General features: G+C 44.0%; 2 protein-coding genes and 1 long non-coding RNA gene across 3 annotated transcripts in view; 1 reads left to right on the top strand and 2 right to left on the bottom strand.

The window, feature by feature from the left end:
- The window catches only part of LOC123051935 (chaperone protein DnaJ), a 2,088-nt gene extending 617 nt beyond the window's left edge, over positions 1–1,471 (top strand). The window contains exons 2-6 of the mRNA XM_044474949.1: positions 152–244; positions 804–834; positions 946–972; positions 1,051–1,171; positions 1,261–1,471. Coding sequence (XP_044330884.1) covers positions 152–244; positions 804–834; positions 946–972; positions 1,051–1,171; positions 1,261–1,315 — 327 coding nt within the window. The 3' untranslated portion in view covers positions 1,316–1,471. The remainder of the gene's footprint in view (positions 1–151; positions 245–803; positions 835–945; positions 973–1,050; positions 1,172–1,260) is intronic.
- Positions 1,472–2,180: 709 nt separating this feature from the next.
- Positions 2,181–6,505, bottom strand: LOC123051931 (uncharacterized). The gene is made up of 3 exons (XM_044474946.1): positions 6,138–6,505; positions 3,227–4,790; positions 2,181–3,134 (listed from the first exon to the last, which is right to left on the bottom strand). The coding sequence occupies exons 1-3, from the start codon at positions 6,367–6,369 to the stop codon at positions 2,948–2,950; spliced, it is 1,983 nt and encodes a 660-aa protein (XP_044330881.1). The 5' UTR covers positions 6,370–6,505; the 3' UTR covers positions 2,181–2,947.
- A 10,884-nt stretch (positions 6,506–17,389) lies between these two features.
- LOC123048930 (uncharacterized) lies at positions 17,390–19,513 on the bottom strand. Its single transcript, XR_006423403.1, has 3 exons — positions 18,549–19,513; positions 18,344–18,466; positions 17,390–18,227 (listed from the first exon to the last, which is right to left on the bottom strand). It is a non-coding gene; the product is annotated as an uncharacterized lncRNA (long non-coding RNA).
- Between the last annotated feature and the right edge of the window lie 3,744 nt (positions 19,514–23,257).

The raw sequence follows: 23,257 nt of genomic DNA, 5'->3' as shown, positions 1-23,257 counted from the left end.
GCGGGTCATCTCAGGATGGTAGTCTAGCTTTGTCTGGCTAGTTCTTGCTCCGACGAGCTAATCTCTGAGCTATTTCTGCTGGATTTTGGTGAAACGTGGGTGCCAATCTCCGAAATTTGAGTTCATATATACTCTGAATCTTCTGTTGCAGGTGAAGGCTGCGTATAGAAGAATGGTCATGGAGTCCCATCCCGATCGTGTCCCGACGCATGAGAAGCCTCAAGCGGAGTCAAAATTCAAGCAGGTCAGGTACAAAACAGTCATGGTCAAGAACTTCAGGCATCATGATGTTTGTTATTTGCATGTTCCTTGTTCATGGTGTTTTTTTTTGCGGGGTCCTTGTTCATGGTGTTATTCAGGCATGAAATGCAATTAGACGAGTATTTAGCTTGATCATGCTAATGTTTGAAGCAACGTTTACCATGCTAATTGCTCTTCCATAATTGAATCGCTGATGTCAAAGTGAGCATAGATGTGATCTTAATGTACTTACTGAGCTTTTGGAATTACCACGCTAATTGCTCTTCCACAGTTAAATCGTTAGTATCAAAATGAACATAGATGTGATCTTAATGTAGTTCCTGAGCTTTAGGTAGCTGTTCAGCTTATGGACATATATTTGGCGTTCCCTAGTATGGAAGAGATTTTGTGCAAATTTGAATGTGCTAACACTCATACTTTTTCCAGTTGAGTGAATATTATATTTGAATGTGGTTTTCCGTACGAGGATCACGATCAATTTCCTGAATTTGAGTTCTTTCCGACAATTGTAATCAAAGCTTAATTGTGTTTGTGTTTTGCAGATAGTAGAAGCATATTCTTGTTTGAAGGATGGTATGTTATTCACTTTGATAACCAGCCTTTGTTTTTCCTTTATCATTTGGCACCTAAGTTGCAATTGGTTTGACTGATGGGATTATGGTATATGCTCGTTGCGGTTTGCAGGTCGAAGATTTGGGAACAGAATGGAAGGTAAATTTTCTTTCAGAATGCAGATTTGTTGTTTCCTCCATCTTTGTAGCTGATGAGATGATCATGCCTGAAATGCAGTACATGTAATGAGGTCTGGCGTTCCAACGGGATACGGAAGATCAAACAAGACGTTGGTTAAAGCCCCCTTTCTGCTCATAATTTGTGCCGCAGTTTCTTTTGGTTCCTACAGCGCTTCGAGGTAAGCATACTTGCACTTTTTTCCCAAGAGAAAACATTAAGATCTACATTCTTATTGCTGATTGAGAAATCCATTTTGGTTTCATGAAGGGCATACCAGCGGCAAAAGGAAGTGTGTTCCTCTCAGAACCCTTTTCTTCCATAGTGGAAATCCATTGTACTGTCGATATCCACATATATATAAGCTAATAGAAGAGAAGATCGGTGTGTTGCAATTTGAGATGCAAAACAATCTCTGCACTGAATAAAAGCACCAATCATTGTTTGTGATTTCGAAGAAAAGAGGCATGGTTTGCAGATATTCAGTTTGGCTCTAGGGAGCATATATGCTCCTGCGCCCCAAAATTACATTTACAATTTACAAATGTGAAAAAAATAGAAAACAATTCAGACATGTAAATGTTCATGTCCAAATGTCATTTGCAATTTTTTATGGCGAAGCCCAAGCATTGCAACCTTTAAAAAAAAGTTGAGTGCCAATTTTTTTAGACTGCCAATTTTTTGGGCATTTCTAGAGACATGATTAACTGATGAAACACAAACACAACTGTTCCTTTTTGCATGAAAATTGTCAAGAACACATCAAACACTAATATTGATCATGTACAAAAAAACTCTTAGAAAATATTTGTTTGAGTTTTTGTTCGCGCCAGGAGCTTTGTTTGCATGTATATTCTAGGAGTGGGTTTTTGTGATTTCAGAGATCCATTCAGACCTTCAGACCATGCGGAAGATTGGATCATATAAATTTCAACATTCATGGACAGCCTTTACTACAAGACGTTCAATCTATGCCAAAAATTGGTTTAGTAGGGGCATAACAATCTTGGCAAGGACACAGGGGTACAAATTGTTGAGAAGTTTGTCATGTTGAAGCCATTTTGGTATCTTTTTACATGCATGATGAACGGTTACCGACAGCTCGCTATAAAAGGCGTGAACAAGATGCCAATCATCACAGGCAATGCAATTCACAACATCAACATGATACCCAGCATCACTAGCAGAAGTAAAGAACTAAAGATAATTTACATTGACCACAGAAGTTTGTCATCATGGTTATTACAAGACTCCCCAGCATCCCGATGTATGGGATGACTCCCAACCTTTCCTCAGCAGTTAACTATGCTTCAGGCATTTCAAATGACAAGTTTGGCAAGCACCGGGCTAGTATCTACACACAGCATGACAAATTTGGCAAGGCAAACTATGCTGAAGGCATATTTCAAATGCAATCTTCAGACTATTGCCATGCGCCAGGAGCCATAGCAATGGTAGCTTTTGATTAAGTTCCCAGTACAAGATTGTTAATCGAACCACCCACATGGTCTAACAATCCATGCATTTTAAGACTTACAAGTGAGCTTCTATGCTGGTGCTTCGTTGAACACCTTGAATAGCAACTGCTCCAGGAGCCACCACGGCAGGCTAGCTCGAAATCAACTCCTGATATGCCTTATGCCCACTTGGGGAAGAACAGATCATAACCTCTAAAATCAGGCACTGTTGCACTACCTGAACAAAAGATCATGAACCTTCTGTATTCCTCCGTGTCTTCGAATTGCAAAAACCAACTAACTGACAGAAGTACCATTCTAGTACAATAGTGAAACCTGAGCTCATACACCAAGTTTAAACTACCCGCGACATCATTCTGAAACGTAGACTGGGCCACCATATTAGTTCTAACCTCACCAGACCACAGCCTTTCAAGAGTTTGTACCAACTACCAGAACTCAAATTGTCCATCCAATGTGAGAAGAGAAATGTAGCTAGGCTAGGATTTTCCACTAGCATCGGGAGCAGTATCAGCCACTATCACGTTCCATGAGAGAGGCTGCCAGCCTGAAGAGTGAGGAACAAACCACTTCATTTTATCGGTTGCGATATACAAAACCTGAAGAACTTCGCCTAGGGAAAGACGTTTCAAGCATGTTTTCTTCAACAGAGTTGCAGCGTGATACCTAGAAACAAATAAATATAAAAATGCTTTTAACCACAAAGTCGAGAAAAATATAGAAATAATCAACACATATTACTGGGTGTGGGATCTCACCTTGATTGAGAGTTCTTTATCGCAGAACATCCAGGGGCAGTAGATATGTACCTATGAACAGTATCTAGAGTCTCTTTTGAGTGCCTAGCATTGGTATCCATTATATTCACGCATTTCCAGAGATTTTCATCTTTTCCCAGAAAGAATGACACAAGTCCTAACTTTTTCGTTACGATGGCTTGATGCTGAATGGCAACTTCAAGAGCCTTCTTAACATCAAATTGTGGTAGATTAGCACCTCCATAACATACGCAATCTGATATATGCTGTTCGGTTGGTGCAAGCTTCTCAGTCTTCAGTACTTCCAAAGCACTTAAGATATTTCTTATAAGAATTTGAGAGTCAGAAGATGGCTGCGGACATCCAGTATTTGCACCCCATTGTCCAGCATTTTGCATGTTGCTGGATATATTAGGTGGAGTTGGATGCCTGTAACTATAATTATTGTAAGGAGGCTGAACAGCACCAGAATAGTTTGGATGGTAGCTGACGTTTGAACCTTGGTTGTCATGAGCCCCTATGGGGTATCCAGAAATATTCAGCCGACTCATATCAGGATAATTAACTGGCGGGACATGATAGGGGGGGGGAGGAGCACTTGGCCAGGACTGCAATGGTGCAGTGGGAACACCAGTATGCCCAGCTTGTGGAGCTTGTGGTGGACATGAACTACTTCTATGTAAATTTGATGTGTGGAAATTACCAGGTCCATTGTGAGGACGAGGAGTCACTGGATTATGTGGTCTTGGCGGCTGGGAGGATTGGTTATGGTGTTTTGGATGATTATGGCCACTACCATTGCCAGAATCAGGAGCACCATTTTTCTGTGCAGATTCAGTCGACACACCAGACTTCTTACTACCAAAATAGTCATGAGGAACACTCTTTTGATGGGAATTAGTGGGTTTTGCAGGCTTTTTAGGCAGGAAAAGGGGTGGGTTTTTAGGTATACTTGTCTGGTTCACCTTTGCCCTATTCTGGGGTTCAGGACTTGATGAAGAACTTGATGATGGTGTAGAAGGCTGACTTGGTTGGTTAGCAGTGCTTCCTTTGGAATTATCAGCAACTCCATCAACTGAATTTTCCTTTTTGCCTGTTGGTTTAGATGCATTGTCTGTCTGATTTTTTCGAGGTTGCTTCACTTTGGATTGCTTATCTACCTTCCCATTGCCACCATTTTGATAATCACGCTGAGAAGAATTCTGCACTTGAGGGTTAGTATCTTGAGCGGCGGCTGAAGAATTTGGAACAGTGTTCCTTGACGTATCCAAATCATCCTTATTGCCACTTGATGCGCTGCTTATGTATGGTGACACTGCTAATGGTGGTTCTCCAGCCACAAGGCTTCTCCAGAGCCAAACACTCTTTGCTGCAGCAGTAAGCGTTTGAGACACATTTGGAGGTTGTGCTAAAAGAATATTGTACCGCCTCATCTTAAGCTTATGAAGGGCATTAGAGAAATCCCGATCACCAGAGATTAGCAGATAATTCGCTGGCGGAGGGTTGTCAATAGCCCAGAACAGCATGTCAACCAAGATCTTCTTATCACTTGCATCTTTAATGCCTGCAGTGGTTGGGAAACAATGAAAAGAAATAAGGATCTGAGAGATGAGAATGGTAACTAATCATCACAACTCACTCATTCAATGTGAAGAACTCAGCTTTCTCTCACTACTTCTTAGTATAAGAGTAAACAGTCTCAATGCTACTACCTCCGTTTCAGTTTACAAGTCCTGCACGTATACCTAGATTGCCAATTTTATCACCCTAATATAAACTATATAACACAAAAATTATACCTTTTGAAAGTAGAAACTCCGAAGTTAATGTTGGTATATTTTTTGTAATATATGACTTGTATTAGGTTGGTCAAACTGACAACCTAGGGGTGCGCGCACGCCCTGTAAACTGAGAGAGAGGTAGTAGTAATAAACCTTTATGGCCTTAATTATTTGGATGTCAAGATAAATCCCAAGATAAAATAAAATAAAATCTAGTTTCCGAGTCACATAAAAGCCGAATCCACTTTTCAGGTATACACTAGTCACTTGGAAATGTATTCCATTGAGCAAAAACCAATGCTGGTCTTAGATTTTCTAATGCCCAATCTAAGTACAGCACTGCTATACACACGACTGTGTGGAGACGATTTGTTCACGACTGTGCATATCCGTTCGTCCATCATGTCATCAAGTGTATCAGAGGGCCAGCACTTCCATCGTGCAGGTGTCGTGCAGTCATGCATCGTCTGCAAAGCAGTTTCGATCTAAGTAATTTACCAATGCTGGTCTCGGATTTTCTAATGCCCAATCTAAGTAATTTACTTATATACCAAGGGCAGGTTATAAAAGTTTAGCCTGCACACGCATAACAATGAAATATACATTGTTCCGAGCAATAACCAGTTGCATATATTCTCTAATAAAATCGGGAATTCGGGATGGAGTTTTCTAGCAAGTATTCCATGAGACAGATATGGATTTTGAGGCGTGGACTATCATAACTCGAGAAAAAGCCTGCAATAGAAGATTCACCATTGATGCCCACAATAGCACAGCAAGAATTCAAGGGTCGACAGAATAAGACAGACATGTCTCTCCTTTTTTTAGACCACTGCACCTTGGGTAGAAACAACTTAGTTTATACTAATAGAAGAAATCGAAAGAAAGAACACACGACTACAAGAACTTCCCGTGTCATATCCCGATCCAATCCCTATGATTCCACTATCATCCTGGAGTATCTGCGACAGATCCATCGAGTATACCAACCATCGAAGCGGCGCAACCCACATGCATTGGCGAGAGGTGAACGGACCACCACGGCACGAGCGATTAGATAAGAAGAGCAGAGCGGGGTGGTTGGGGATTTGGGAGAACGAGGGGCGAGGGGGCGGAGGGGGGGACCGTACCGGCGGGGACGTGGTGGAGGGAGACGCCGGTGCTGGAGAGGGCGTGCTGGACGTTGTGGGCGATGCCGCTGGTATCCCCGTAGGCGGAGACGGAGATGGGGCCGACGTAGCCGGCGGTGGCGAGGGCGGAGCTCATGTTCTGGACGATGAGGTGGGGGTCGCAGTTGCGGGGGACGGCGCAGTTCTCGATGTCCCACCACACCGCCGTCTTGGCCGCCGCGTACTCCCCCATCGCCGCCCCCGACAACCCCCTGCTGAACCCTGCGCCTCGCCGTCGGAGACAGGAGAGGTGATGTTTGGGGACTCGGGGTGGGTAGTGGAGGGTGTTTTTTATGGTTTGCGACGGCGGCGGCGTCGAGGTGGACTCGGAAACAGCCGTCCCACTTGGCACCGAGATTTTAGGCAAGGATCGGTGCCCAGATTTATATCGGATTTAAACTAATGATAACGTCCGTGCATTGCGAAGGAGCAATAAATTTAGACGTACTCCTTCCATACTTCATTTGTTCCTTTATATGAGGTGTATTTGTTTTTTATTAAATTCGGTAACATAAGATGCATTTGTTCTAATTTCTCCTAATTTCGTTCTTCGTCCTCTAGAAAAAAAGAAGTATCTTTCTCCTGATTGCATGTATCTCTTCTTGTCTCAAAAGAAGGAAAGTATCTCTCTCGATTGCGCGTATCTCAATATGCCAAGTGTAATTTTGTCCAAAATTATCTATAATTTTGTGGCTTGGTCACCGTGCTGAAAATAATACATCTTACATAAAGTTGTAAGGGACGGAGGGAGTAATAAAGAAAAAAAAACCAAGGGCATTTCTAGCCGATCCCTTAGAATAGAGGAGTAACCGCCGAGTAAAATTAGTGGAGTAAAAATTTACTCCACTAACAGTGGCCGGACCTAGCCGATCTCTAAAGTTAGTGGAGTAAAAAAATCCTTCGAGTGAAGTTGGTATCTTCATCCTCTTCGACATTGTCTTCAACGAGTTCAATCTTAATTTTTTTGAGTGGTTTCAGCAAGTCTCCGAGTCCATTTCTCATTTGTCACAAGCACTTTGTAACTGCTACTTCTTGAGATTGCGTTGATTTTTTTCTTAAAGAGGAATGAGTGATGCAGCAAAATAAAGATAAGTATTTCCCTCAGTTAAGAACCAAGGTATCAATCCAGTAGGAGGCACAAGCAAGTCTTCAATCTATGCACCTGCACAAACTAACAAACACTTGTACTCAACGCGAAAAAGGGTTTGTCAATCCCTTCACGGTCTCGAACAAGAGTGAGATCTAAAAACGATAGGTATAAAAGATAAATAAAAGAGCAAACTAAAGTAAATTTAAATAAATTGCAACAAGTTATTTTTGGTTTATAGATCTGAAAATATATGATGGAAAATAGACCCGGGGGCCATAGGTTTCACTAGAGGCTTCTCTCTTGAAAAAAACATACGGTGGGTGAATAAAAATTACTGTCGAGCAATTGATAGAAAAGCGCAAAGTTACGACGATATCCAAGGCAATGATTATGAATATAGGCATCATGTCCCTGTCAAGTAGACCGACTCCTGCCTCCATCTACTACTATTACTACACACATCGACCGCTATCCAGCATGCATCTAGAGTATTAAATTCATACGAACGGAGTAGCGCCTTAAGTAAGATGACATGATGTACAGAGATAACTCAAGCAATATGATGAAAACCCCATCTTTACCCTTGATGGCAACAATACAATACGTGCCTCGCTACCCCTACTTTGTCACTGGGTGAGGACACCGCGAGACTGAACCCAAAACTAAACACCTCTCCCATTGCAAGAAGAATCAATCTAGTTGGGCAAACCAAACCGATAATTGGAAGAGAAATACAAAGATATTTAATCATGCATAAAAGAGTTTAGAAAAGACTCAAATAACATTCATAGATAATCTGATTATAAATCCACAATTCATGGGATCTCGACAAACACACCGCAAAAGAATATTACATCGGATAGAACTCCAAGAACATCGAGGAGAACTCCAAGCCATCTAGCTACTATCTATGGACCCGTAGGTCTGTGGTAAACTACTCACGCTTCATCGGAAGGGCAACAAGGTTCATGTAGAGGCCCTCCGTGAACGAATCCCCCTTCGACAGGGTGCCGAAAAAGGCCCCAAGATGGGATCTCACGGGAACAGAGGTTTGCAGCGGCAGAAAAGTATTTTGGTGAACGCTTCTGTTGGTTTGGGACTATTTTGAATTTATAGAGCAAGAATTAGGGTTGGAGGACTCCCGAGGTTCCCACAAGTCAGGGAGGCGCCCCCTAGGCGCGGCCAAAGGTCTTGTGGGCCCTCGAGACTCTTCTGGCCCCCTCTCCAAGCTCCGTGGATATCTTCTGGTCCAAGAAAAATCATCCTAAAGTTTTATTCCGTTTGGAGTTCGTTTGATATTCATTTCCTGTAAACTCAAAAACAAGGAAAAAAACAGAAACTGGCACTAGGCTCTAGGTTAATAGGTCAGTCCCAAAAATAATATAAAATAGCACACTAATGCATATAAAACATCCAAAATAGACAATATAATAGCATGAAACAATAAAAAATTATAGATACGTTGGACACGTATCAAACATCTCCAAGCTTAATTCCTACTCGTCCTCGAGTAGGTAAATGATAAAAACAGATTTTTTTAATGTGAAATGCTACCTAACATATTTATCCGTGTAATCTTTTTTATTGTGGCATGAATATTCAGATCCATAAGATTCAAAACAAAAGTTTAATATTGACATAAAAACAATAATACTTTAAGCATACTAATAAGGCAATCACGTCTTCTCAAAATAACATGGTCAAAGAAAGTTATCCCTACAAAATCATATAATCTGGCTATGCTCCATCTGTTGGGTAACGTAGCAGAAATTCAAAATTTTCTACGCATCACCAAGATCAATCTATGGAGTTTACTAGCAACGAGAGGGAAGGAGTGCATCTACATACCCTTGTAGATCGCGAGCGGAAGCGTTCAAGAGAACGGGGTTGATGGAGTCGTACTCGTCGTGATCCAAATCACCGATGATCCTAGCGCCGAACGGACGGCACCTCCGCGTTCAACACACGTACGGAGCAGCGACGTCTCCTCCTTCTTGATCCAGCAAGGGGGGAGGAGAGGTTGATCAAGGTCCAGCAGCACGACGGCGTGGTGGTGGAAGTAGCGGGATTCCAACAGGGCTTCGCCAAGCGCTGCGGGAGGAGAGAGATGTGTCACGGGAGGGAGAGGGAGGCGCCAGGGCTTAGGTATTGCTGCCCTCCCTCCCCCCACTATATATAGGGCCAAGGGAGAGGGGGGGGCGCAGCCTTGGCCCTTCCTCCAAGGAAGGGTGCGGCCAGGGAGGAGTCCATCCTCCCCAAGGCACCTCGGAGGTGCCTTCCCCCTTTAGGACACTCCCTTTTCCCTTATCTCTTGGCGCATGGGCCTCTTGGGGCTGGTGCCCTTGGCCCATATAGGCCAAGGCGCACACCCCTACAGCCCATGTGCCCCCCCGGGGCTGGTGGACCCCCGGACCCCTTTCGGCACTCCCGGTACAATACGGATAATGCGCGAAACTTTTCCGGCGACCAAAATAAGACTTCCCATATATAAATCTTTACCTCCGGACCATTCTGGAACTCCTCGTGACGTCCGGGATCTCATCCGGGACTCCGAACAACTTTCGGGTTACGGCATACTAATATCTCTACAACCCTAGCGTCACCGAACCTTAAGTGTGTAGACCCTATGGGTTCGGGAGACACGCAGACATGACCGAGACGACTCTCCGGTCAATAACCAACAGCGGGATCTGGATACCCATGTTGGCTCCCACATGCTCCTCGATGATCTCATCGGATGAACCACGATGTCGAGGATTCAATCAATCCCGTATACAATTCCCTTTGTCTATCGGTATGTTACTTGCCCGAGATTCGATCGTCGGTATCCCGATACCTTGTTCAATCTCGTTACCGGCAAGTCTCTTTACTCGTTCCGTAACACATCATCCCGTGATCAACTCCTTGGTCACATTGTGCACATAATGATGATGTCCTACCGAGTGGGCCCAGAGATACCTCTCCGTTTACACGGAGTGACAAATCCCAGTCTCGATTCGTGCCAACCCAACAGACACTTTCGGAGATACCTGTAGTGCACCTTTATAGCCACCCAGTTACGTTGTGACGTTTGGTACACCAAAAGCATTCCTACGGTATCCGGGAGTTGCACAATCTCATGGTCTAAGGAAATGATACTTGACATTAGAAAAACTCTTAGCAAACGAACTACACGATCTTGTGCTAGGCTTAGGATTGGGTCTTGTCCATCACATCATTCTCCTAATGATGTGAGAATGATGTGATCCCGTTATCAACGACATCCAATGTCCATGGTCAGGAAACCGTAACCATCTATTGATCAACGAGCTAGTCAACTAGAGACTTATTAGGGACATGGTGTTGTCTATGTATCCACACATGTATCTGAGTTTCCTATCAATACAATTCTAGCATGGATAATAAACGATTATCATGAACAAGGAAATATAATAATAACCAATGCCTCTAGGGCATATTTCCAACACCATCTTCATCACACAAAGTATTTTATCGTGCACAACCCCGATGACAAGCCAATCAATTGTTTCATAATTTTGGTGTTCTCAAACTTTTTCAATTTTCACGCCATATATGAGCGTGAGCCATGGATATAACACTATAGGTGGAATAGAATATGGTGGTTGTGGAAAAGACAAAAAAATGAAAAAGTCTTACATCAACTAGGCGTATTAACGGGCTATGGATATGCCCATTAATAGAGGATATTCGTTTCTGAGCCCAGTCTCAGCTGATCCTGAAATCATATCCATCCGCTGGCATGTGGATTCGTGGTGGTCGTTGTATTTCTCACGGTATAGCTGCTGTATCGATTGTCCGTTAAAAAAGCGTGTGGACGCATTAATTGCGGCGACAGACGGTAGTGCAGAAGCGGAACAACAAATGCGGCCACGGCTCAGTCATTATCCTGTGCCACCCTGAGCCGGCGCGCCTCCTCAAGTATTGCATGCGCAAGGCCGCCGGGGCTCGAAGTCACGCAGCTGGTCATCGTGGATGGTCGACGCTGTAACCAGCCGTGGCGATTAGTTAGGATCTTTTCTTTTTTTCCCCTTAGTTAGGATCTTTTCAGTTAGCAATCCATGCGTGTAGCCGAGTATAAATAAATGAGAAAACAGAAAACGTCGCAGGCAGTTGAGCGGCACAAAATCTTTCTGTGTTCGTGAGCTAATCGCCAGTGTGTGTCTTCCTGTTCGTGAACGAATTGCTCATTGCCAACGACAATGTGCTCCGTCGTCGCCGCCGGCAGACTTGTTCCACCACGGAAGGTGCATCCCAAGGCAGCAGCTGGTCGATCAGTCTTATATAATGAGTCAATTACACCGGTGGTGCTTGAACTTGGCATGAACGGTCACTTTGGTGCTAGAACTTGCGTTATACATCGAACTGGTGTAATAACTTTGCTACGGCGTGCAAATACAGTGCAAATTTCGGTTGTGTACGCCCGAGCCACTGACTAGGCGCGCCAACATGGCATGGTCCCGCCACCAGGATGGCAAAGAGAGGGAGTGTGGCCAGTTTTTTTTGAAACCCCCCTCCAATTTTTTTCTCATAAAAAAGCCTTATTGACGTTAGAAAGGTGGCATTTCAATTTTTTTTACGACTATATTGCCAGTGGGTCCCGTGTGTGCATACTAAAATTAACAAGAAAAAAGGAGGCGTCTCGAGCGCGTGACCCTTGGTTAGGTCACAGTTGGTCCTGGCCACTATACCATTCACCTATTAACAACTTCACATGGATAGTTTTTTTTTTTTCTTTTTTTGAGAAACACTTCAACATGGATATTTTTTTTAGAAGATTCAACATGGATAGTTAGGTTAATGTAGTCGAATAGAGGCGCTTGTGGGGCTGAAATGGGCTGCCATCAGTGCGGCCCATTTGCTCCTGTTTGTTTTATTTAGATATTTGTAGGTATGCAAATTCTAATCTCATTAATTAAAATAATTTTTAAATTTTCGTGAAGTATAAATATTATTCTACATACAAACAAAATGAATTACTTTTCTAAACTGTTCACATATAATTTTAAAAATATACATATATATGTAAAATAATATTTGTGAAATTATAAAAATATTTGTATAAAAAGAAATACAAATATTTTTAGCATTACAATTCATAAATGTTATTTTAATTCTACAAACATTTCAATAATCATACGCATATTTGTATAATTCAATGTTTGTAAAAGAATAGGTAGTTTAAGATTTAAAATATTAATACGAATATTCAGTCGTGCTAATATTTAAATTAGATAATTGTTTTGAATATAAGTCAAAAGTGAATATTCATAAATATTTAGTAAATGTTTATATTCATCAGTTTGAATAATTTAAATATACCTGCAACTCTATACTTTTTTATATTCATTAAACATTTTAAGTGCCCGCATTTACTAAACAATTTATATAATACATGTCTGTTTAAAAACTTCTATGTACTAATCATCGTTTGTATGTATAATATTTATCACACATAAATGTTTTGAACTTTATTTTTATTACTTACGTTTTACAATTATTTTAAAAAGAACTAGCGCGTGTAAAATGGGCTGCACTATCTGCACCCAATTTAAGCCCCACATGCATCATCTTTATACTACTTTTCTTTTTCCAAATACCCTTATATACTACATTAACGACTGTTATACTTGTTGAACATCCAGGAGCAGATGTTGTCGTGGCTGTGAGGGTGTGCGTCCTAGCAGCAGTTGGCGTGTTCGAATGTAGAGGCCTAAGCTTTTTTCTTTTAGTTTTCACGTCAGCACCTACTTGTCATACAGCAAAAAGATGAAAAAACATCTACCATGTGAACATGGTCTTTTTTGTGAGAAATAATTTTTTTTGAGGGGTTTTTGTTGCCAAAAAAATAGGCCACATGCTTCAAGTCGCTGACAGCGGGCACCATGCCACGCTGGCACGCCAAGTCAGCGTTGATTTCCTATCCATACGCGATTAGGACCGTATTTGCACAACTGAGCCAAGTTATTGCACCAATTCAATGTATGCCACAAGTTCTAGCATCAAATTGATCGTTTATGCCAAGTTCAAGCACCACCGGTGTAATTGACTCTTATATAATTGCCGAGTGGATCGGAACCCTGCATTAGCTCTTCTCAAATACTAGAAAACTGCACTAACGATTCGAATTTTCAATCCCATAGCGCACAAACATACCCACGAGCAGCGGCAGGGTGTGGTATCATCTACAGCGCCCCGTGTAGTTACCAACCAATGTGAGTTGTAGATGGTGTACACAAAAAAAGAAATCTCCCAAACATTTGCATAGACACTGTGACGCCCCCGATTTGACCGTACACTAATCATGCACGCAAATGTGTACGATCAAGATCAGGGACTCACGGGAAGATATCACAACACAACTCTACAACATAAATAAGTCATACAAGCATCATAATACAAGCCAGGGGCCTCGAGGGCTCGAATACAATTGCTCGATCATAGACGAGTCAGCGGAAGCAACAATATCTGAGTACAGACATAAGTTAAACAAGTCTGCCTTAAGAAGGCTAGCACAAAAGTAGCAGCGATCGAAAAGGCAAGGCCTCCTGCCTGGGACCTCCTAACTACTCCTCGAAGCCGAACTCCATGTAGCATCATCCTCGGGATCTCTAGCTCCTGGACTCCAGCATCTGGTTGCGACAATCCGGTATAGAAAGAGGGAAAAGAGGGAGAAAAGCAACCGTGAGTACTCATCCAAAGTACTCGCAAGCAAGGAGCTACACTACATATGCATGTGTATATGTGTAAAGGGGCCATATCAGTGGACTGAACTGCAGAATGCCAGAATAAGAGGGGGATAGCTAATCCTGTCGAAGACTACGCTTCTGGCAGCCTCCATCTTGCAGCATGTAGAAGAGAGTAGATTGAAGTCCTCCAAGTAGCATCGCATAGCATAATCCTACCCGGCGATCCCCTCCTCGTCGCCCTGTTAGAGAGCGATCACCGGGTTATATCTGGCACTTGGAAGGGTGTGTTTTATTAAGTATCCAGTTCTAGTTGTCATAAGGTCAAGGTACAACTCCGGGTCGTCCTTTTACCGAGGGACACGGCTATTCGAATAGATAAACTTCCCTGTAGGGGTGCACCACATAACCCAACACGCTCGATCCCATTTGGCCGGACACACTTTCCTGGGTCATGCCCGGCCTCGTAAGATCAACACGTCGCAGCCCCACCTAAGCACAACAGAGAGGTCAGCACGCCGGTCTAACCCTATGCGCGCAGGGGTCTGGGCCCATCGCCCTATGCACACCTGCACGTTGCGTACGCGGCCGGAAGCAGACCTAGCCTAGTGGCGTTCCAGTCCAATCCGGCGCGCGCCACTCAGTCGCTGACGTCACGAAGGCTTCGGCTGATACCACGACGCTGGGATACCCATAACTACTCCCGCGTAGATGGTTAGTGCGTATAGACCAAATGGCCAGACTCAGATCAAATACCAAGATCTCGTTAAGCGTGTTAAGTATCCGCGAACGCCGACCAGGGCCAGGCCCACCTCTCTCCTAGGTGGTCTCAACCTGCCCTGTCGCTCCGCCATAAAGTAACAGTCGGGGGCCGTCAGGAACCCAGGCCCACCTCTACCGGGGTGGAGCCACCTGTCCTTTCAGCCCCCTCATCAGAACCACTTGCGGGTGCTCCTCGAGCCGACCCGACTTTAGTCACCACATGTGTCATGTATATAATGTATATAGTATATACCCGTGATCACCTCCCGAAGTGATCACGGCCAAGTAGTATAGCATGGCAGACGGACAAGAGTGTAGGGCCACTGATGGAACACTAGCATCCTATACAAAGTAGTAGGATAGCAGATAAGGGTAACAACTGTAGCAACAATGACAGGCTATGCATCAGGATAGGATTAACGGAAAGCAGTAACATGCTACACTACTCTAATGCAAGCAGTATAGAGAAGAATAGGCGATATCTGGTGATCAAGGGGGGGGGCTTGCCTGGTTGCTCTGGCAAGTAGGGGTCGTCAACTCCGTAGTCGAACTGGGGGTCGCCGTAGTCTCGGGGTGTACCGGAAAGAAGTAATGGAGGGGGAACACAATAAATAACAGAGCAGTCAAAGCAACACAAAGCGTAACATGACAATACGCGGTGCTAGGTGTGCCCTAACGCGGTAGTAGGTGATATCGGCAAAAGGGGGAAACACCCGGGAAAGTTTTCCCGAAGTTTGCATTTTTTGGACAGATGAAACGGAGGGGGAAAGTTGCAAGTTTTCTATGCTAGGGACGTCTGGCGGACGAACGGACTGCGTATTCGGATTCGTCTCGTCGTTCTGAGCAACTTTCATGTAGAAAGTGTTTTCATCTGAGCTACGGTTTATTTTATATGATTTTCTAAAGTTTTAAATCATTTTATAATTTATTTAATTCCACATTATCCAGAATAGTGCCTGCTGACGTCATCATGACGTCAGCAGTCAACAGGGCGTTGGCTGGGTCAAACTGACGTGCGGGGCCCACCTCTCATTGACTAATTAATTAATTAACTAATAATTTAATTAGTTTAGTTATTAGATTAGTTTAATTAATCAAAAATTAATTAGGTTAATTAATTCTTTAATTAATTAATTATTTTTACTATATTATTATTATTATTATTTATATTTTTATTTTATTTTTATTTTATTTATTTTTTTGTGCAGGGGCTAGGCCTACTTGTCATAGGCCCATGGGGCCATCAGGGTTAACGGGCGCGGGGTGTGGGCGGCCGTGCACCCAAACGGGGCATCAGGGGGCGCAGGGGCGCTGGCGAAACGGGGCGGAGCCCCAGGGTGCGGGTGTAACCCGCCGAGGTGACGCAGTAGAGCCGGGCGCAGGCGCCAGCGGCCAGGGGCCGCACGAGCGCCGGCCGGAACAGGGCGATGGGGCGGAGGGGACCAGAGCCGTGGGCACGCGTGCGCAGGCGGGCGGGGCGGACGGGCGAGGTGCTGTGGCCGCACGTGCAGGCGGCGACGGGCGCAGCGGGACGGGGGGGGGGGGGGAGGCCACGGCCGAGTGAGCTCCAGGCGCGGGTGTGGGCTCGCGTGTGGCCGTGCGTCGCAACGACGGAGCGGGGCGCCGAGCGCGCGGTGAGGGCGGCACGCACACACAGAGGAGGACAGGGAGGAGGGAGGTGGCGGCTCACAGGGGAGCGGGAGGGGCATGGCAGTGGGCTCGGGGACGATCCGTGGGGAGGAGGACGGCGACGACGTGCGGCGGGGCGACGAGATCCGGCGGCGGGGTGGACGTAGGCGATGGCGTCCGGTGCGGTCGTCCCGGTCGGCGTGGCTCGAGGAGGCCGGCGGGGAAGAGACGATGGGGCGGCGCCGGCGATGCTGGCGAGTGGCGCCGGGGCGGTCCGGCGAAGACGGGTTCAATCCCGGCGGCGTCGGGGCAAGGTGACGGAGGCGTTCAAGCCCGATCCCGATTGGATAGGGGGAGAGGGAGAGTGGGGGCGCGAGTGGGGGGGGGAGGGGAAGTGGGGTGTCGGTGCCTAGGGTTCGGTGAGGAGTGGAGGGTTAAGGGAGTGAGGGGCCCAGATGGGCCAGTGGGCTGGCCGGCTGGGCCGTTTGGCCCAGTTGGCCTGGGGGTTTTCCCCTGATTTATTTATTTTGTCTGCTTTTCTTTTATTATTTTCTTTCTACAAGTTTATATTATTTTAGTTTTATAAAACATAAAAGTTGCACCTAAATTAGTATTACTAATCATACCTCGGTCACAAAAAGGTTTAACCCCCAAATAAAATAGTTTAGTATTTTATAAAATACAAAAGGCATTTATCTAGTTGTTTTAGCTACTGCTTAAATCATTTTAGAGCATTCAAACATTTTATAAAAGTGTGGTTTCTTCACCTTAATTACCTATGCATTATTTGTCACCGTTTGTACTTTTTAGTTTTGACATTTGAAAACCTTACTAATTTGACTTTATTTTAAATTTGAATTCTGAATCGGTTTTGAACTATCGAGAGTTTATCAACAGTAAGCGAGGTGACGTGGCATCGTTAACGTGGGATTACTGTAGCCTGATTATCCGGGCGTCACAGACACTGAACGTCTTATCACAAGCACACCCAAGAAACTAATCATCAAAGGCAACCAAGTTCACTCAATGTCACAGTTTAGTCTCGCATCCCGAACTGGAGGAACAAGCGTGAAACAAAGCTCACTGAAACACACCAGAAAATCCTCATAATACAACATACAGAAAATAAAATCTACTCCCTCCGTCCCATAATATAAGAACATTTTTGACACTAGACTAATGTCAGAAACGCTCTTATATTATGAGACAGAGGGAGTAGTTACCACATTTGATTCTGTGGACCACCAAGTGGGCGTGCACGTGTTCCGGCGGTGTCCTTCCATTCCACAATTCTTGCATCTCCCTGGTTTTCCCGGTCAGGGCAAAGTCGTTCTCTTGTGACGTTCACGGCAACATATACTGCCGAACCTCATCTCAGTCCCTCATACAGTGCTTTCTCCCGGCTGTTCCTCGGCCTGCCGACCCCTCTCTGCTTCTCCATAGAGACTCCAAGCTAACCCTCCAAGTGCATTGACACTCAAAGACAGGCCTGCACTGCATTCATGGTCTGCAACCCCATTTGCGATGAATGCAACTTCTCCATTACCAAGCAGTCCTGCTAGCATATTCCCCTGGCGGTCCTCAAAGCAAACCATCCCTCATCTCAAGGAATGGCGCTCCATTGACCAACAATGCCTTCAGCCCAGCTGGCATGTGCTAGAACGCTTCCACGGTCGCGTCGCCCATCCGAACAACGTTCATAGCTTTCAAGTAAAGAGTCGAATGCCTGCATGTAAAAGACTTATTAACCGATTGGTCTTTCTGGTACTGCACGAGGTGTCCGGGCAGAATATCCCTCACACCCTTCGTCCACCCCTTCACGATGTATTTTCAAGGAATCTCCTCAAGGTAAAGTACATCCATCACCTGCATTTACAATAACCACCGTCAGTCGGGCTAACGAGTGGACCTGGCACTTGGAGATGAACCAAAAACTTTGGGCTAAAAGTGAGAGAACAAACGATATGCAGCATGAATTTTACCCTTAGGACATGACAACTCAACATGCCCATGTGCTCCAATTGCCGACCTCACACTCGAACTGTGATCCGTTTGCTAGCATGATGCTCTATTGAGAGATTGGTTCTCACAATCACAACACCACCCTGTTAATGGAATAATACATTACTAGATATGAACAACGCATAATAAGCATCATAGATATTCTTGAACAGGAATTATACTCACAATCATTGACCTCTTCTCTTCGTAGCCAAGAAACAGTGTTACTGCCAAAGACAATTCAACTATTTTTAATTTTTCACATAAATACTTAAATGGACAATTCAACTATTTTTAATTTTTCACACAAATACTTAAATGGATTTATCTATGCACTGAGTACAAATACTTAAACAGATTTATGTATGCATCGAGCAGCCGCAAACGATCTCCTGCATTGATTTGGTCCTCTCGGCGTTCAATCTGCTTTTGTCATACCTTATCCTGAATCCAATCTCCCATTAATACAAATTGTAGAAGTCATACGCCTCATCAAGAGAGTCCAAACTAAGTCCTTGTTCAGACTGAAGAATACTTTTCGTTGATTCCTCTGCATACTTGTGAATTGACTGCTCTAAGGTACTCATCCTAGATGGACACACGCTCTGTCCAGCGGCGCACTCCCTAGATGTAACCTGATTTTGCAGGCAAGAACAATCTATATTGGCCTACACTGGATGAAACAAACCTCGAATTAGCCACTGGCCTAGCCTTTCCTACATCGCATGAACAAGCATTTCCATTTTGGTTGTTCTGCAATCGTATGTGCAACTAACATAGCAGTGCAGGACAACAGATCAACATTCAGAAAAATAGTCGCAGCTGCTCGGGATATGCTTCAGACAGTACCTTTTTGTCCAGCCCGGTGCCTCAGGATTGACCCGGTGCGTGGACTGCGTTGACCGTGTCGGAGAAGATTGCCGTCCCCGACGACCGTCGCTCTCCGGGCTGCCCGTGCTAGCACCGCCAACATGCTGCCCGCACCAGGAGCTGCCGAGCCGGCATTCGAGTCAGCCGGCTCAGGGCACTGCTGCCATCGCGCCGCGGGAGCGCCGCTAGAGGGACCGGATCTAGACGCTTCAAGGTGTCCACGAACTTTTCCCGGAGAGGAAAACTGCAAGTCACGGCCATAGAGCACGCGGCGGAGCCAGCGTCAGCCACCCGTTCTGTCTGGGAGACGGGGGAGGACGTGAAAATTGCAGCTGACCGTGGCGGCGGCAGGTTCCGATTGCGTCCTGTTCCAAGGCTCGGCCCAGAAGTAAACGTTTTGGTCCACGGACCAGGAAAATCCCTGCGCAGACGGCCATCAACCCATACTTTCTGGCCCACTACATCGCACTGTTCGCTACGTATACGAGCTGTATTCTCCTTTTTCGCTGCATCGGTGCAGACGGGCCAACCCGATTTCTGGAGCAGATGCGCTCGAGCACCGAATCGCTGCGTCCCCATTAATAGATATCAATGTGAGTGAGTAGGGATTGCCATGCAACGGATACACTAGAGCTATAAGTGTATGAAAGCTAAAAAAGAAATTAAGTGGGTGCGCATCCAACTTGCTTGCTCACGAAGACCTAGGGCAATTTGAGGAAGCCCATCATTGGAATATACAAGCCAAGTTCTATAATGAAAATTTTCCACTACTATATGAAAGTGACAAAATAGGAGACTCTCTATCATGGAGATCATGGTGCTACTTTGAAGCATGTGGAAAACTGATAGTAACATTATCCCTTCTCTCTTTTCTGTCATTTTTCTTTGGGCTTCTTTTGGCCTCTTTTATTTTTATAAAGTCCGGAGACTCATCCCAACTTGTGAGGGAATCATAGCTTCCATCATCCTTTCCTCACATGGGAAAATGCTCTAATAATGATGATCATCACACTTTTATTTACTTACAACTCAAGAATTATAAGTCGATACTAGAACAAAACATGACTATATGAATGCCTCTGGCGGTGTACCGGGATGTGCTATGATCAAGAGTGACATGTATATAAAAAATATGAACGGTAGCCTTGCCGCAAATACTATGCCAACTACATGATCGTGAAAAGCAATATGACAATGATGAAGCGTGTCATAATAAACGGAATGGTGGAAGTTGCATGGCAATATATCTCGGAATGGCTATGGAAATGCCATAATAGGTAGGTATGGTGACTATTTTGAGGAAGGTAAATGGTGGGTTTAATGCACCGGCGAGAATTGCACGGTACTAGAGAGGCTAGCAATGGTGGAAGGGTGAGAGTGCGTATAATCCATGGACTCAACATTAGTCATAAAGAACTCACATACTTATTGCAAAAATCTATTAGTTATCGAAACAAAGTACTACGCGCATGCTCCTAGGGGGATAGATTGGTAGGAAAAGACCATCGCTCGTCCCCGACCGCCACTCATAAGGAAGACAATCAATAAATAAATCATGCTCCGACTTCATCACATAACGGTTCACCATACATGCATGCTACGGGAATCACAAAATTTAACACAAGTATTTCCATCAATCCACAATTACTCACTAGCATGACTCTAATATCATCATCTTTATATCTCAAAACAAACACAAGGAATCAAACTTCTCATCTATTCAATGCTTTTTATATGAAATTTTTATTATATCCCTCTTGGATGCCCATCATATTATGACTAAATTCATAAACTAAGTAAATTACCATGCTGTTTAGAGACTCTCAAAATAATATAATTGAAGCATGAGAGTTCAACAGTTTCTGTAAAATAAAGCCACCGTCATGCTCTAAAAATATATAAGTGAATCACTAGAGCAAGCTGCCTAGCTCAAAAGATATAAGTGAAGCACATAGAGTATTCTAATAAATTCACGATTCATGTGTGTCCCTCTCAAAAGATGTGTACAACAAGGATGATTGTGGCAAACTAAAAGTAAAGACTCATATCATACAAGATGCTCCAAGCAAAACACATATCATGTGGTGAATAAAAACATAGCCTCAAGTAAATTTACCGATGGATTGAAGACGAAAGAGGGGATGCCATCTGGGGTATCCCCAAGCTTAGATGCTTGGTTATCCTTGAATATTACCTTGGGGTGCCTTGGACATCCCCAAGCTTAGGCTCTTGCCACTCCTTATTCCATAGTCCATCAAATCTCTACCTAAAACTTGAAAACTTCACAACACAAAACTCAATAGAAAACTCATGAGATCCGTTAGTATAAAAAAACCTAGTACTTTTGGTACTGTTGTGAACTCATTCTTTATTTATATTGGTGTAACATCCATTGTATTCCAACTTCTCCATGGTTCATACCTCCTGATACGTCCATTTTGCATCATGTTTACCTACTGTTATTTATGATGTTTTTATCCATAGTAATTCTTTTTGGAGTAATTATAATGCCTTTTCTCTCATAATATGCAAGGTACACGCAAAGAGGGAGAATTCTGGCAGCTGGAAATCTGGACCTGGAAAAGCTACGTCAGGCCACCTATTCTGCACAACTCCAAATGAGCTGAAACTTCACGAGGATTTTTATGAAATAAATAAGAAATACTGGAAGAAATAACCACCGAAGGGGGGCCACCTGGTGATCACAAGACACCAGGGCGCGCCTGGCCCGCCAGCCCACCTCCGGTGCCCATCTTCTGGTATATAAGTCATTTTTACCTAGAAAAAATAAGGAGAGGACTTTCGGGCCGGAGCGCCGCCGTCTCGAGGCGGAACTTGGGCAGGAGCACTTTTGCCCTCCGGCAGAGCGATTCCGCCGGGGGAACTTCCCTCCTGGAGGGGGAAATCATCGTCATCATCATCACCAACAACTCTCCCATCTTGGTGAGGGCAATCTCCATCAACATCTTCAACAGGACCATCTCCTCTCAAACCCTAGTTCATCTCTTGTGTTCAATCTGTGTACCGGAACTATAGATTGGTGCTTGTGGGTGACTAGTAGTATTGATTACATCTTGTAGTTGATTACTATATGCTTTATTTGGTGGAAGATTATATGTTCAGATCCAATATGCTATTTAATATCCCTCTAATCTTGAGCATGATTATCATTTGTGAGTAGTTGCTTTTGTTCTTGAGGTGACGGGAGAAATCATGTTGCAAGTAATCATGTGAACTTGATATGTGTTCGATATTTTGATAGTATGTATGTTGTGATTACCTTAGTGGTGTCATGTGAACGTCGACTACATGAAACTTCACCATATTTGGGCCTAAGGGAATGCATTGTGGAGTAGTTATTAGACGATGGGTTGCGAGAGTGACATGATCTTAAACCCTAGTTTATGCGCTATTCCCTAAGGGACCGATTGGATCCAAAAGTTTAATGCTATGGTTAGAATTTATTCTTAATACTTTTCTCGTAGTTGTGGATGCTTGCGAGGTGGTTAATCATAAGTAGGAGGTTTGTCCAAGTAAGAACATCACCTATGCACCGGTCCACCCACATATCAAATTATCAAGTAGCGAACACGGATCGAATCAACATGATGAAAGTGACTAGATGAAATTCCCGTGTACCCTCAAGAACGCTTTGCTTATTATAAGAGACCGTTTTGGCCTGTCCTTTGCCTCAAAAGGATTGGGCTACCTTGCTGCACTTTTGTTACCGTTATCGTTACTTGCTCGTTACAAATTATCTTGCTATCAAGCTGATACGTCTCCAACATATTGAAGTAAATATGCCCTAGATGCAATAATAAAGTTATTATTTATTTCCTTATTTCATGATAAGTGTTTATTATTCATGCTAGAATTGTATTAACCGGAAACTTGATACATGTGTGAATACATAGACAAAACAGAGTGTCACTAGTTTGCCTCTACTTGACTAGCTCATTGAATCAAAGATGGTTAAGTTTCCTAGCCATAGACATGAGTTGTCATTTGATTAACGGGATCACATC

The sequence above is a fragment of the Triticum aestivum genome, chromosome 2D (assembly GCF_018294505.1).
Source record: "Triticum aestivum cultivar Chinese Spring chromosome 2D, IWGSC CS RefSeq v2.1, whole genome shotgun sequence".
Taxonomy (NCBI): Eukaryota; Viridiplantae; Streptophyta; class Magnoliopsida; order Poales; family Poaceae; genus Triticum; species Triticum aestivum.
The sequence above is the reverse complement of the archived record's forward strand: the minus strand, read 5'-3'. Positions and strand labels throughout refer to the sequence as shown.